The sequence below is a fragment of the Cucurbita maxima genome, unplaced genomic scaffold (genome assembly GCF_002738345.1).
Source record: "Cucurbita maxima cultivar Rimu unplaced genomic scaffold, Cmax_1.0 Cma_Scf00008, whole genome shotgun sequence".
NCBI classification, from domain to species: domain Eukaryota; kingdom Viridiplantae; phylum Streptophyta; class Magnoliopsida; order Cucurbitales; family Cucurbitaceae; genus Cucurbita; species Cucurbita maxima.
In genome coordinates this window covers 2352279-2367903 of record NW_019272024.1, presented here as the reverse complement: position 1 = coordinate 2367903, position 15625 = coordinate 2352279, and the positions used below count along the sequence as shown (strand labels likewise).

General features: G+C 38.3%; 2 protein-coding genes across 2 annotated transcripts; both read left to right on the top strand.

Moving 5' to 3' along the window:
• The first annotated feature begins 818 nt into the window (after positions 1–818).
• LOC111482984 lies at positions 819–7218 on the top strand. The gene is made up of 9 exons (XM_023129045.1): positions 819–2011; positions 3147–3276; positions 3456–3943; positions 4755–4835; positions 5014–5124; positions 6026–6139; positions 6241–6324; positions 6492–6563; positions 6639–7218. The coding sequence occupies exons 1-9, from the start codon at positions 1691–1693 to the stop codon at positions 6912–6914; spliced, it is 1677 nt and encodes a 558-aa protein (XP_022984813.1). The 5' UTR covers positions 819–1690; the 3' UTR covers positions 6915–7218.
• A 2136-nt stretch (positions 7219–9354) lies between these two features.
• LOC111483163 (uncharacterized serine-rich protein C215.13) lies at positions 9355–11229 on the top strand. Its single transcript, XM_023129317.1, has one exon. It carries the CDS (start codon positions 9604–9606, stop codon positions 10972–10974), a length of 1371 nt encoding a protein of 456 aa, XP_022985085.1. The 5' UTR covers positions 9355–9603; the 3' UTR covers positions 10975–11229.
• Positions 11230–15625: the final 4396 nt, after the last annotated feature.

Here is a 15625-nt window from a genome sequence, read left to right as displayed (position 1 = left end):
TTCCTTTTTTCTTTCTTTCTCCACGGCTATAGAAATCGACTTACAAAAATACTGTTCTTTTTTCCCTGTGCTATGCTCGTGTTGATGATAAATTTCCATGTTTATTGTGAGATTTCACATTGGTTGGAGAGGGAAACAAAGAGTGTGACAACCTCTCCCTAATAGACGCGGGCTCTCAGAGGGGGTCGATTGTCAGATTCCACCCACATTGGTTTCTTGTAAAGGGTGTGAAAATCTCTCACTAGTAGACACGTTTTAAAATCGTGAGTCTGATTGCGACATGTGGGTCATTCTTATCCCTTAACGTTTTCTCAACAAATTTGAACGCAGCTTCACAGCTGAGACATTTGTTACCATCTCATTCTCCGACATCGAAGAATTAGAAGTTTTTCTATACTACCGTGGTATACGCACTACACATGTGTAACATCATCATCATTTAATAAAACATGATGAAGTCGATAGATAAGATCCAAACTTTGTAATAAGGTTTTGATGTTTGAGCATGTGAAGAACAATTATATATATATATATATATATATATATATATATATATATATATATATATATATCATGTTATTTTGCTTCAATGTGGGTTGGATTCCAGTTGTCTTTAGTAAAAATTAAGGATAATTCCGGATCTATAGGACGATGGAGAAATTGAGCCGTTGGATTCAAAGATTTGTGTTTTAGCTTATGATATATTAATATAATTACCTTAAACACCATATTTAATGTTAATAGAAATTAAAAACCAACCGTTAATTTTTGGGCGAAAACTTAAGCAAGAAAACTGAAGTGGATCCCACATAATAATATCATTACTGTAAAGCAATCTCTCCGCCCTCTTCCGGTTCCGGCCGCCTCAGCTCCGTCCATCTCCATTTTCTCTCTCATCCATTTAACACCAAATCTCTGCTCCAACCTCTCTACTTTTTCAAACTTTTCAATAACCCACTTTCTCTTTTCACGAGTTATGTGATGCTTCTAAGGATAAAAACAGCGAGAACAAAAAAAAAAAAAAAAGTTAGGGTTTCATTTCATTTCCCCAATCTGTTCATCCAGTACCCAGATTATTTTCACTTTGATTCCTCCATTTAAAGCTTTGATTCATGTCGGTGCTCCATTCACTCTGTTCTTGTGTTGGGTTCTTCCATTTCTCATGATTCCCAATGCGTTGTTATTGTCGCTGTTCGTTTGCCCCATTTTTCGACTTATGATTTCTTCTCCTTAATGGGTTTCGCTTCCTTGATTCTTGGGTACCCTTCTTGGGTTTCTGTTGATTTTCAAGGATGGTAGGATATGGGATCTTTTGATTGTCCTCTTTTTCTCAGAAAAGTGTTTCTGTTGGTTGCTCTTTTTTGTGTCTTCTTTTCTTTGTGGAAACTTACATGTGAAGCAATTTGCGTTGAATGAACTGAGTACCCCTAATCTGTGATCGAGTTTACAGAGGTTCCTGCTTACTTTAATGTATGGTTGTGCGTAAAGAAGTTTCCGGATCTTCTTGCAGCTGAAAACCCGTGAAGAATTGGCTCATGGGCTTCTTTTTTGTGGTACTCTAAGGGCTTAGATTCAATTCCCATGGGGTGCATTTTAGATTTGGTAGCATTGATGGTTATCTATAACAATAGCGGCGGCTTCTCCAAAAGGGTATCTCTGTGAGGGGTTTGGCTTTGGTTTTTTAGCTGCCATGGAGGATATAGGCCTTTTCAAGCAAGGATGGAAATGGTTTCAGTCGCAGAAGCACACTTACTTGCGTGCTCAAACTGTGTTTTTTAGATTCAGAGACAAAGTTGGGATGTTCATTGAGAGACATTGGCCAATGGTGTGCCGTGGCTGTGCCTGGATTGGGAGTTTACTGTGGCTAGCTGTGCTTCAATGGTGGGATTGCATTATAAAAGGCTTTCGGTCGCTTGTCGGATTAGGCTCTGCTGCATTGCTCCTTATAATGTGGAGTTGCTTTCTTAGTTTAACATCCATGTCCTGCCTGGCTTATGTTCTTCTCAGTATGGTATATTCCTTTCTGTTATTTCGGGCTTTTCATGAACTAGGATCGATAAACTTGCTTGAAATGATAGCGAAAGTCGAGAAGTTGAGTTCTAAATGGTTCGATCAAATGAGAGCTACTAAAACTTTGCATAGGATCTTCATTGTTTAACATTTGTAACTTGAGAAGCTAGAGATGTTTAGAATGGCCTAGGTCTACCCGTCTAGGCTTTGAAAGAGTTAAGCTTTGTACTATGATTCCATCTACGAAGGTTCATACGAATATCGACCACCTTACTTTTCTATATTGTCCTTGGTGGATCCGTTGTTCTGCTACTAGTGGTTAGGATTACATTGAGTGGTTTACATTTTATGACCAGATGATGTACGTTTGTTGTAGAGATCATTGTTAGAGTTGTTTTGAGATATATTGTTCTGTTAATGTGAGATCCCACATTGGTTGGAGAGGAGAACGAAACATCCTTTATAAGTTGTAGAAACCTCTTCCTAGCATACGTGTTTTAAACTTTGAGGGAAAGCCTGAAAGTGAAAGCCCAAAGAGGACAATATTTGCTAGCGGTGGGCCTGGGCCGTTACAAATGGTTTCAGAGTCAGGCACCAGGCAATGTGCTAACAAGGAGATTTTTCCCTGAAGGGGGGTAGACACGAGGCGGTGTGCCAGTAAGGACGTTGGAACCTGAAGGGGGGTGGATTTGGTGAGGGTTTCACATCGATTGGAGAAAGGAATGAGTGCCAACGAGGACGCTGGGCCTAAAGGGGGGTGGATCGTGAGATCCCACATCGGTTGGGGAGGAGAACGAAACACCCTTTATAAGGGTGTGGAAACCTCTCCCTAGAAAACACATTTTAAACCTCGAGGGGAAGCCCAAAAGGGAAAGCCCAAAGAGGACAATATCTGCTAGTGGTGGGTCTGGGCCGTTATAGTTAATAGCTGAAACTCTTTGGTATTGGTAGCCATCCTAGTCGACTTATAACGTAATGGAAGTGTGCAATAATCGGTTTATCTTCTCAAATACTTGACAAGATAATTCGTGAAGATGCTTTATAAGGCCCGACCCCTTCTATTTTAGTTCAATCGTGTAACGTTAATAAAATTAAATTTCATTTCGTTGTATTAATAGCTTAGTCCACTGTTTCAGGGAGCTGCAGGAGTTGCTGTTCAATACCTGGGTTACACTCCTGGAATATTTATCGTGGGGCTCTTCGCTATTCTGGTTTTGTGGATGTACGCTAACTTTTGGATTACAGGGGCGTTGTTTATAGTTGGAGGTACGAACTTCTTTCCATGCGAGAATCGATTTTTTATGGGCGACCGTAATTTGGGCTCGTTGTCCCTTAAGATGCATCTTTTCTTGATTAACTTGTACTCGAGTTCAATCAATTGCTCTATGAATCTTGAACTTTTGTCGGTTGATTCGCGTTTTTGTTTATCGTTTGCTAATATGTAGGTTATTTGTTCTCTCTTAATCATGCACGGTTGGTGGTGTTAATTGCAACTGTATATGCTATATATTGTGTTAAAGTTCGTGTTGGATGGCCGGGTGTCTTTCTCTCGATAAATCTTGCATTTCTGTCAAACGATGCATTAAATTATATGCTCCAATGGTGTGATAAGGCGAGTGAGAGTTCACATTTGGAGGAGCCGAAACAATCTGAAACAGTATCGGAAGACGAATTCTCAGGAGAGTGTGAATACTCTGTTCCTACCGGTGAGTCCGAGAAGGTGCATGCGTGTAAATCATCGACCCCAACTGTTGTGACATCTGTTGTTGATAACCAGAAAGAGGCTTCTTGTAGCAAGGTGACCAAAGAGCAGACCGATTCAGTCGACGAGATGAAAAGAATACTAAATAGTGTGGACCATTACGAAGCACTAGGGTTTCCGCGTCACAAGAAGATCGATGTAATAGTTTTGAAGAAGGAATACCGAAAAAAGGTGATATCATACTCGTTCCCACTTTTTTAGGACACGATTTCCGTTTTTTACATGTGAAAGATAGTCGGGGTGTAATTATGAAATTTAGTTATATGGTTACTGTGAGATCTCACATCGATTGAAGAGGGGAACGAAACATTATTTATAAGAGTGTGGAAACCTCTCCCTAGCAGATGTGTTTTAAAACTATGAGGTTGACGATGATATGTAACGGGCCAAAGCAGACAATATCTGTTAGCGGTGGGCTTGAGCTATTACAAATGATATCAGAACCAGACATCGGGCGGTGTGCTAGCGAGGATGCTGGCCCCCAAGAGGGGGTGGATTGTGAGATCCCACATCGGTTGGAGAGGGGAACGAAGCATTGCTTATAAGGGTATGGAAACCTCTCCCTAGTAGACGTATTTTAAAATCGTGAGGTTGACGGCGATACATAACGGGCCAAAGCGGACAATATCTATTAGCGGAGGGCTTGGGCTATTACAAATGGTGGTAGAGCCAGACACCAGGTGGTGTGCCAGCGAGGATGTTGGGCCCCCAAGGGGGGGTGGGATTGTGAGATCCCACATCGATTGGAGAGGGGAACAAAGCATTGCTTATAAGGGTGTAGAAACCTCTCCTTAGCATACGTCTTTTAAAATCGTGAGGCTGACGACGATACGTAATGGGCCTAAGTGGACAATGTCTGCTAGCGGTGGGTTTGAGTTGTTACAATTACTATCCATGTTCTCTTGATTCCATGACTATATATTTCAGTCATTCTCGGAATTTCTCGACGAAACAATGTACTAAACGTTTTCTTTCCTCTTAGGCTGTGCTTGTGCATCCTGATAAGAATATGGGAAGCCCGTTGGCTAGCGACGCATTTAAAAAGCTTCAATGTGCATATGAGGTAATTTTCTTATTATGGAATGGATACTAATTTCCCCCAGAAAGAGAGCCTACATTATAGCCCGAAAGTGAAAAAATCTTAGCTTTCTGTTTCTTCAATCGTATCTGCCTCGATAGTCGAGTGACTTCCAATTATCTGGTCGTTATCATCTCGTACTCATGTCTACATGGAAAATTAGGTTCTTTCCGACTCCGTGAAGAAAAGAGACTATGATGAGCAATTGAGAAAGGAGGAATTGAAGACCAAAAGTGTCTGCCAAAGGTCCCAGTCCTATGGGACTTCACAACAGGTTCTGCATTATCTTTATATGATCGATACCGACATTTTATAGTTTCATTGATGTATGTGCGCTTGTTCATGATAAACGTTCTTTTGTTTCGAACTCATGAGACTTACGGTAATTAGAACGGAAGTAATAATACTAATAGGAATACTAATAAAGATGCCAAACTCTTTCTGCTAGACTCTATCTGAGGGAGAGAAAGAGAGTAAAGTATCTAACAGGAATCATCTATTTTTTTCATGGGTCCAAAGTACTTTCAAGGTTCATCTAGATGGCCTTGTCAGATTTGAAGTGTTTGGTTAAATAGGCGCTTAGTCTTTTTGTTTCCGTATGTTCATTCATCGAGTATGAGATCCCACATTTTTATAAGGGTGTGGAAACCTCTCCCTAATAGACGCATTTTAAAAACCTTGAGGGGAAGCTCGAAAGAGAAAGACCAAAGAGGATAATATTTGTCAGTGGTGCATTTGGGTTGTTTCAAATGGTATCAGAGCCAAACACTGGTCGGTGTTCTAGCGAGGACACTGAGCCCCGAAGGGGGGTGGATTGTGAGATCCCTCATTGGTTGGGGAGGGGAACGAAACATTTTTTATAAGGGTGTGGAAACCTCTCAAGGGAAAGCCCAAAGAAGACAATATCTGCTGGCGGTGGACTTGGGCTGTTACATTTGTATGACCTTTTTTAATACTTGACTTTGAATTAACGTATTGAAATTTATTTTTGAAGAGACTTATTAACTAGTCAAGATTTTGGTATCTTCTTGAGAACTATTTTCGTACCCTCCATTTTTATCGAGTCACGGCATTGTGTGGCTTCTGAAGCTCGTTGGTTCTTGTCCGAGCATTTCTCTAGTTGCTAGTGTGTAGTTGAGTTGAAATTAGTAACTTTCAGTCTACTTTATAAGCAGATGAATTCTGATTATTGCTCCGAGGAGTCGAGACGTATACAGTGCAGTAAATGCGGGCATTCGCATGTATGGGTCTGCACAAATAGGAACAAGACAAAGGCGAGATGGTGCCAGGTTCTTCCCTAAGCACCATCTGTTCTTTCTTCTCGAATCTGCCCTTGTTTAAATGTTACTTTCGAGAATAAAGTTGGTGTTCGTACGTGCTTCGATGTCAGGATTGTTGTCAATATCATCAAGCCAAGGATGGAGACGGATGGGTCGAATATAAAGGGTCTCTAATCTTCGATAAACCTCAGAAAGTAAGTTCTTTTTCATTCTCAAGCTCAATGGGAAGACTTAGCGTATCCAACGTTAGCTCTAGTAGACAACATGGGATTCGATTATGTTATTCGTTCGGATCTTGTTGAGTGATGTGTTTGACATGCATGTTTGACTGTTCGGATCCAATGTTACTCTTTTCTTGTAGATGGATATACCACGAGCTTTCGTTTGTGCGGAGAGCAAAATCTTCGATGTGTCCGAATGGGCGATTTGTCAAGTAAGTGGTTGATTGTCCACAGTTATATAGCTTTTGGGTTCATGCTCTGATCTTGAAAGATTTGACTTTGAGCAGGGAATGGCTTGCAGACCGAACACTCATCGCCCAAGCTTTCACGTAAACATGGTCGGTTTAGGAAAAACCACACAACGATCGAAGTCGAGTAGATTTCCTTGGGAATTGGATGCTGAAATGATGGACGAAGACGAGGAAGAATTCGAGCTTTGGCTTCAGGAGGCTTTAGCCTCCGGTCTCTTCTGCGAAACCTCGAAACGGAGGAAGAGCTGGAGCCCGTTCAAATTGGGGCAGAAGAAAGGGAGCAGCAAACAATGGCGAAGAACATCATGCTAGAGTAGCAGCAAAAACTGAGCCTCAGCAGCAGCAAAAACTGAGCCTCAGCAGCAGCAGCATTGCAAGCTTCTTATTCCTATGGAGAAAGGTATGAACGATAAACGGATTACTCGACCAATAGGACGAATGCGTAAACTCATCGAAAACATGAGTAAGACGTAATATAGGATCCAAAGCTTAGGTATAATAGCCTCTGTTGCTGCTGCCCTCCCCTGTTCTTGAAGATTTAACCTGTACACCATCTAATCTCATGTACATATCTCTTTCTTTCTTTCTTATATGCTATGATATTTGATTTTGATTTTGATTTTGTTTTTTAGTTTAATAACATGTGCTCTAACTCCTCATAATTATAATTAGTGATTTAGTAATATGTATCCAGATACGGCTTAGTAAAGCAATACGGGACGGAATGTAATGGAATAGATGGTCGAAGGCTGTTTGTGGCCAAAAGCAATGGTTCACTTGTCCCCTTGTCTATTGGGACCTCGTGGCAGACAACCGAAACGATTCCCACTAGATAGCTGCCCCTTTCTCTCTTTTTATAGCCTTGTGGACGATATCTTCATTGCATGGAATGAGACACTCCAAATCGAGGTGGTAAACCAGTGAAACGATGAAAATGCGACAATGAGATTTGATAAAAGGATAGTTGCTTCGTTTAAAGATATCTTCCCTCATGGCGTACCATTTTTCCTTTCAAGCATGGCCTTAGTGGCTCTTAACGGCGCCGGCGGCGGAACCTTGTTTGGCAGTGAGCTCCGACAACTGGGTTGCGATTATTATAGAGTTTTCGATAGACCGAGTAGACAATTTTTACTGTTCATGCTAGAATGGGTTACTATTTCTGGGCAGTGTACTAGCGATGATGTTGGGTTCCCAAAAGAGTGGATTATGATATTCCACGTTAGTTAGGGAGGCGAATGAAACATTCTTTTAAGGGTTGGAAACCCCTCCGTTATATATGTATTTTAAAATCTTTTTATAAGAAACCTTTTAAAGAAAGCTCGAAATTGACAATATATTTGAGGATGCTGGACCTCTAATGGAGGGTGGATTGTGAGATCCCACGTTGGTTGGAGTGGCAAGTGAAACATTCCTTATAAGGGTGTGGAAACCTCTCCCTACTATCTCGAGGCCGATCACGATACGTATCAAACTAAAGCGGTGGACTTAGGCTATGACAGATTGAAGAAGCTTTGTTGTCGTCGATGTTCATAGCAAGAAATCTTTAAAGATATATCAGATTGAGTCTAAATGTGATACTCAACCTGTCGAGTTCATCATTTAGTATAGAGCAGATGGCTTCAAGAGTTGTATAGCAATGCAGGTCCCGTGGAGCTACCGGTTGAAAACCGACAACCGATTTGAAGTGAAAACCGCCGGAGCAGCTGAAAAAATGGTTGGTTGCGTTTGTTGTGTGGTCTCATAAGAACAGGTAGCATGTGAAATGTTGCAGGGAAGCAGCTGGTTGAGTTGGGAGTTCCAACTTCTGACTGCTTGAGGTTGAAGCGACAGAATCACTTGGCAGATGGTTGTGTTATAACAGCCCTATCCCTAACTTTCTCTTGTCCCCCAACTCACTCTCCCCCTCTTTCTCTCTCTTTTGAATGTTAAGTATCAAACCCCATCATCATCCGGCCGTGTGTCAGCGACGACTTTGGCTTCCAAGAGAGTGAGTTGTGAGATCCCATCTCAGTTAGAGAAAATTTCTCCCTAACAGAAAGGTAAAGCACAAAGAAAACAATATCGGCCAACGGTATGTTTGGATGGTTACAGGTTTGATTTTGGATGTTTAAGATCGTTTTAGTTCAATAATGTTCGGGGTAGAAATATCCAAACAATTATCCTCTTAATCAAGAGTATAAACTTAACCAGCTAAGCTGAGATTGAATTATTAAAACTAATAGGATTAGACTTTCGAAAAACCCTATTTGATAATTATTTTAGGGTTAGTAGAAGAACAATAATTTTGTGGTAGGCTTTGACAAAATTGTTTACAATTACACTTTCATTTAATTCAATTTAATAGCCCTAATTATTATTAGTTGATTTTCTAATATAAAATATTGATAAGATTTGAAATTAAGTTTCATAAATTATTTTTTAAATTAAAATGGGAATTCAACAAATTCTTAAATATTATATATATATTAAATTCAAAATTTTGATTTGTGAACATTTAAATTATTATTAATTTTTTTAATATAAAAATATTTATATTTGTAATTCAATTTTTAAATAAAAATTTTGGTTTTTTATTATTATAAGATTTTTTTTTAATTTAGAGAATAAATAGAACAAAATTAAAGGGGTAAGAGTGTAAATGGACCACATGTAATTTTTTAAGAAATTAAAAAGAAAATGGAAATAGCGCCATTGGCATTTTTTGGCTGTATTTGAAAAAAAAAAAAAAAAAGTAAAAAAAAAAAAAAAATCCGTTTTTTTTTCAGATATAAATAGTGGGTTTCCTGTACGGTGGCACCACGGACCTCTTTCTAAAAGGCCAACTCATCATCTCTCTAAACCCTAGCTCTCTCTCTCTCTTTCTCTCTCCTCCAGATCTCGCCGGATATTCCGTCGATGTGATTTGCGCCGTAGACGTTGACCTTCCCCGGCGTCACCTTCTTCTCCATTTCCCTCATCACCGGACTTCTATTTCACCTTCGCATGATCGCTGCCGCCATACATGGCTTCCGCATGCGTTAACAGCGTCGGAATGTCGCCGGAGAATTTTCTCGACTGTTCTTCTGCTCCTTGCCATTCCTACGGCTGGCTCAGCCCTCGCGTTTCCTTTAGTCGCGACTTCTCCGACGATTCCTCGCCTTCTTCCAACCTCGCCAGACCTATATCTAAGCCGAAGCCTGGCGCTGACCCGGCCGGGAAGTCCGAGATTCGAGATCCGGATCCTGAACTGGTGCCGGTGAGCGAGTTCGAGTTCTGCCTTCAAGATCCTGTTGCCTTGATGCTTCCTGCGGATGAGTTGTTTTTGGATGGGAAACTCGTGCCGCTTCAGGTATCGTCTGTTAAACCCTCAGTCAATGGTTTGAAGTCGACGAGGTGCGTTTCGTCGCCGGAGTCTGCGGTTCAAGCCCGCCGGAGAGTTGAGGACGAATGCAATACGGACCCGTATCTGTTTTCTCCCAAGGCGCCGAGGTGTTCCAGTCGATGGAGAGAGCTCTTAGGGCTCAAGAAGCTGTACCAGAGCAGCAGCAATGGTAATAGCAATAGCAATGGGGTAGCCAAAAACGAAAACCACAAAACAACGACGACGTCATCGTCGTCTTACTTCTCGGAAGCGAATTCGAAGGCGCTGAAGTATTTTCTCCACCGGAATTCGAAATCGTCGTTAACCTCTTCGTTCGATTCGTCGCTTAGCCTTCCATTGCTGAAGGATTCCGATAGTGAGTCTGTTTCGTTATCTTCTTCCCGTGTGTCTCTTTCCTCTTCTTCCTCAGGTCACGAACACGAAGATCTTCACAGGCTCTCTCTCGATTGCGAAAATATGCCAAACAAGAATCCGATCTCCCTCCATCGGAACCCTAACCACAACAATCCACCGCGGATGAGACTGGTGAAACCGAGGCCTAAATCAGAGACCAATCCGAGATCAACTTCAACAGTGGATCATCATCCAACAGCAAAGAGAGTAGGGAGAAGCCCGATGCGGCGCACGCCTGGAGAATCATCATCCAGTCGATTAGGAGGGATCCGAGGAGTATCCGTAGATAGTCCACGAATGAACTCGTCAGGAAAAATCGTGTTCCACAACTTGGAGAGAAGCTCAAGCAGTCCGAGCACTTTCAATGGCGGACCAAAATTCAAAAACAGAGGAATGGAACGTTCATACTCGGCGAACGTGAGAGTGACTCCAGTCCTAAACGTTCCAGTTTGTTCTTCACTGAGAGGTTCCTCAAAATCCGCATCTGTCTTCGGATTCGGACCATTATTCACCGGCACCGGCGGAAGAAGTCACCAGAGTAGTAGCAGCAGTAGTAGTACTAACCGGACGACAACAAGGCGTATCAACGAAACCGACGGCGGAGGGAAAATCCATTGATGAGATTAGAAGAACAGGGATTTAGATATTGGGTAATAACACTAACAAACCCCGTTTTCCATTTCTGTAATTTTTTCCCCCTTGGTGATAAGAGACGGATTTGGATCGAATTTGCTAATTCTAACACAAAAAAGAAGGTTCAGAATGATGATGTAAATAAGGCGGAGGGATTTTGTTGGTTTTGTTTTCATTACAGTTGTAATTTTTTTTCACCATTTTGAATCTCCTCTGTTTAAAGATCATGAAAATGGCGTCCCAATGTCCAAATGGGTTTTTCGCTGTTCCATCCAAAAGGAGGAGTTTGAAGCACACGCGCGGGGGAAGCGTGTGGGTGCAGAACTGTCTTGTGTTTTGGTTGAAGCTTTTCTCGTAATGATGTGTGGCGACATACTAGTTATCTAAACCCTGTCGCTTTCAAGGATCTACACTTTATACATATATAAAATTATATAATCGGAAACAATTTTATTAATTTAATACATATAATTTTCATATCTAAACATAATATATATTTATTAAAATTAAGAATTTTATATGTATTTTTTTTAATAAAATTGTCTCCTCCGTGAATGTGTTGTCTTTTGTGGTGTATAGGAAAAGATGCCAATATTGGAGCAGATGTGGTTTTTGGTAAATTACAAAGTTAATTTATTAAATAATAATAATAATAATAAAAATCTGGTTTGTTGATCTTTGATGTTTCCAAAAGCTCCTTTGCCCCATGCTTTTTGGATCCAAATGCAAATTATATAAAATTTATTCCCTTTTTTTTAATACTTTTATGTACCCTTAAATATATTAAAATTTTATTTTTATTCGTTAGTGGATAAGTTAACGGAATTTATATATATTTATTGGGAATCATTATACTCAAATTTCATTGTTTTATTTATTCATTATTATTATTATTATTATTATTATTATTTTGTGCATGAAAGACGTAACTTAGGATAAATCAAAAAAATGTGGGGAGAAAGCATAGGGAGGTTGATCCTAATGTACTTTACAATTAGGTTTTCTTTTTAGGTCTGGTCAATTCATACTCTTCCACTTTTTTTTTTTTTTTTTTTTTTTTTTAANAAAAAAGTCGTTTTTTTTACCGAGTACACGTTTTTCTTTAATAACTTAATAATAACTCTTAATTTAAACGTGTTTTACTCTTATTCAAAATTCTTCCAAAATAAGTAACGTAATCTTTGTTGTAAAAAATGTCGAGACATAAAGATATTACTCGACGCATTATTTTGTCAATTGGCGCAATCCACTTTGTATTCCTTTTCTGCCCCTTTGGCAAAAAACAGAAATTTTCCCAATTAATTTCTAACATGTCTTTTTCTGTCTTTTTTTTTTTATTATTATTTTTTTAAAATAAAATTAAAATAAGAAAATATTCTCTGAAGTTGAGAAATGAAATGATGAGGCTGGTTGACCTAAACACCCTATTTCCTTTCAAGGGTCATTTTGTCTTTTCACCTTTTTATTTTCCTTTTAAAACTTTTGGGGTTAGTTAAATAGCTTATTCCAAATTTCAAATTACCTTTTTACCCCCGGTATTTTCCATTCAAATTTTGCATATATTTTTTAGTTTAATTTTTAATTATTTATTATTAAATAAATAAAAGGAGAATTTTACAAAAAAAAAAAAAAAAAAAAAAAAAAAAAGGAGAATCTATTAAGGACAGTNAAAGGGCGTCTGATGAGATTCTCCCTTTTTATTTATTTATTTATTTATTTATTTATTTATTTTTGTGAATCTCTTTTTAACAACAAATTATCTCTCTTTTTCTTAGCTGCCTTTTCTGGCCCTCCCTCCCCCTCCTCTCTAAAGGACACACAAACCCCTCAGAAAGTGTAGGGTAGAGAGACAAAGTACAGACTAGAGAGAGAAAATTAAATTAAGATATACCACGTTAGAAATACCCGTGTTCGTCTGTGAACATAGTTTTCATTCTTACCAACGAGAAGTAACGTGACTATGTTACTAGAAATCTAAGGAACCAAATCTGAGTACTAAAACATAACATAATTTTCGTTCTTAAAAGCCAATGATGTAGTAAGATCGCCCGAACCAAGATTCTGTTCACACTTTGATATGAACCAAGATTCTGTTCACACTTTGATATGAACCAAAAGACATCAATCATACAATATACTTCAATGAAGATGTGAAGAAAAGGTTGTTAAAATTATCAAAAGATGTTTCAATTCATGCCACATTGAAGAAGAATGAAGTTTGATTGTTATAAATTTTGGGTGGGTTACCATTTAGAGTTATTGTATTTCATTTATGTATTTTAAGACTTTATTTACTGGTTACAATTACATAATGGTTAATTATGGCCATTAAGTATGAATGTTACAACTCTTGGAATGACTTTAGTAGTTTCATTTTGAGGCTATATAAAGCTATGTATGTTGTATGTGTAAGGGACTTGAAAAATATAGTAAAAAGAAGCATTTGTGCTCTTCTTTAGCCAATGGCTAAGTTTCTTTGCAATTCTATGTAGTTTAGGTTACATGTAGAATCATTCAAGCTCGACATGATCAATCTTGCTTGTGGAGTGATTCGAATCTCATGGAGGTGTTCTTGCCTTGAGATATTTGATCAACAAGAATCATTCAAGCTAGACATGATCGATCTTGCTTGTGGAGTGATTCGAATCTCAAACAATGTTCTTGCATTGAGATATTCGATCAACAAGGTAATTTGAATCTTACTCCCCTTGAAGTGGTTCCATATCTTATCATTTGGTATCAGAGCTTAAGGCTCAAGATCGGATATATGTTTCCTTTGCATTTCTTTTCAATTTGTTTTTATCTTTTTAGTTTTTAATCGACCCAAAATAAAGAAAATCAAATCTGGGCTCTACTAGAAAATTTGAGAGGTGAGGATGAGAGATTCATTTGTGTAAATGAGTGCAAACAGAGTGGCCTAAAATTCCTTGAGTGTATACACGTGAGAGAGTGTTATGAGGTCCTTTGTATTTCCATAACTTATTTTTTGCAGCAAAGTTTCACAAATAGATTCGAGGACGAATCCTCTTGAAGAAGTGGAGAATGATATGAACCAAAAGACATCAATCATACAATATACTTCAATGAAGATGTGAAGAAAAGGTTGTTAAAATTATCAAAAGATGTTTCAATTCATGCCACATTGAAGAAGAATGAAGTTTGATTGTTATAAAAAATTTTGGGTGGGTTACCATTTAGAGTTATTGTATTTCATTTATGTATTTTAAGACTTTATTTACTGGTTACAATTACATAATGGTTAATTATGGCCATTAAGTATGAATGTTACAACTCTTGGAATGACTTTAGTAGTTTCATTTTGAGGCTATATAAAGCTATGTATGTTGTATGTGTAAGGGACTTGAAAAATATAGTAAAAAGAAGCATTTGTGCTCTTCTTTAGCCAATGGCTAAGTTTCTTTGCAATTCTATGTAGTTTAGGTTGCATGTAGAATCATTCAAGCTCGACATGATCAATCTTGCTTGTGGAGTGATTCGAATCTCATGGAAGTGTTCTTGCCTTGAGATATTTGATCAACAAGAATCATTCAAGCTAGACATGATCGATCTTGCTTGTGGAGTGATTCGAATCTCAAACAATGTTCTTGCATTGAGATATTCGATCAACAAGGTAATTTGAATCTTACTCCCCTTGTAGTGGTTCCTTTTCTTATCATTTGGTATCAGAGCTTCAGGCTCAAGATCGGATATATGTTTCCTTTGCATTTCTTTTCAATTTGTTTTTATCTTTTTAGTTTTTAATCGACCCAAAATAAAAAAAATCAAATCTGGGCTCTACTAGAAAATTTGAGAGGTGAGGATGAGAGATTCATTTGTGTAAATGAGTGCAAACAGAGTGGCCTAAAATTCCTTGAGTGTATACACGTGAGAGAGTGTTATGAGGTCCTTTGTATTTCCATAACTTATTTTTTGCAGCAAAGTTTCACAAATAGATTCGAGGACGAATCCTCTTGAAGAAGTGGAGAATGATATGAACCAAAAGACATCAATCATACAATATACTTCAATGAAGATGTGAAGAAAAGGTTGTCAAAATTATCAAAAGATGTTTCAATTCATGCCACATTGAAGAAGAATGAAGTTTGATTGTTATAAATTTTGGGTGGGTTACCATTTAGAGTTATTGTATTTCATTTATGTATTTTAAGACTTTATTTACTGGTTACAATTACATAATGGTTAATTATGGCCATTAAGTATGAATGTTACAACTCTTGGAATGACTTTAGTAGTTTCATTTTGAGGCTATATAAAGCTATGTATGTTGTATGTGTAAGGGACTTGAAAAATATAGTAAAAAGAAGCATTTGTGCTCTTCTTTAGCCAATGGCTAAGTTTCTTTGCAATTCTATGTAGTTTAGGTTACATGTAGAATCATTCAAGCTCGACATGATCAATCTTGCTTGTGGAGTGATTCGAATCTCATGGAGGTGTTCTTGCCTTGAGATATTTGATCAACAAGAATCATTCAAGCTAGACATGATCGATCTTGCTTGTGGAGTGATTCGAATCTCAAACAATGTTCTTGCATTGAGATATTCGATCAACAAGGTAATTTGAATCTTACTCCCCTTGTAGTGGTTCCTTGATATTTTTTTTTTTTTTTTTTTTTTTT

Bases quoted from the DNA above. Each gene is read 5' to 3' on its own strand.
- LOC111482984 (XM_023129045.1), top strand. From the start codon at position 1,691: ATGGAGGATATAGGCCTTTTCAAGCAAGGATGGAAATGGTTTCAGTCG. The intron at 3,944-4,754 runs GTGATATCATAC...CTTTCCTCTTAG, and splicing joins AGAAGGAATACCGAAAAAAG to GCTGTGCTTGTGCATCCTGA. The intron at 6,325-6,491 runs GTAAGTTCTTTT...CTTTTCTTGTAG, and splicing joins TCTTCGATAAACCTCAGAAA to ATGGATATACCACGAGCTTT.
- LOC111483163 (XM_023129317.1), top strand. From the start codon at position 9,604: ATGGCTTCCGCATGCGTTAACAGCGTCGGAATGTCGCCGGAGAATTTT.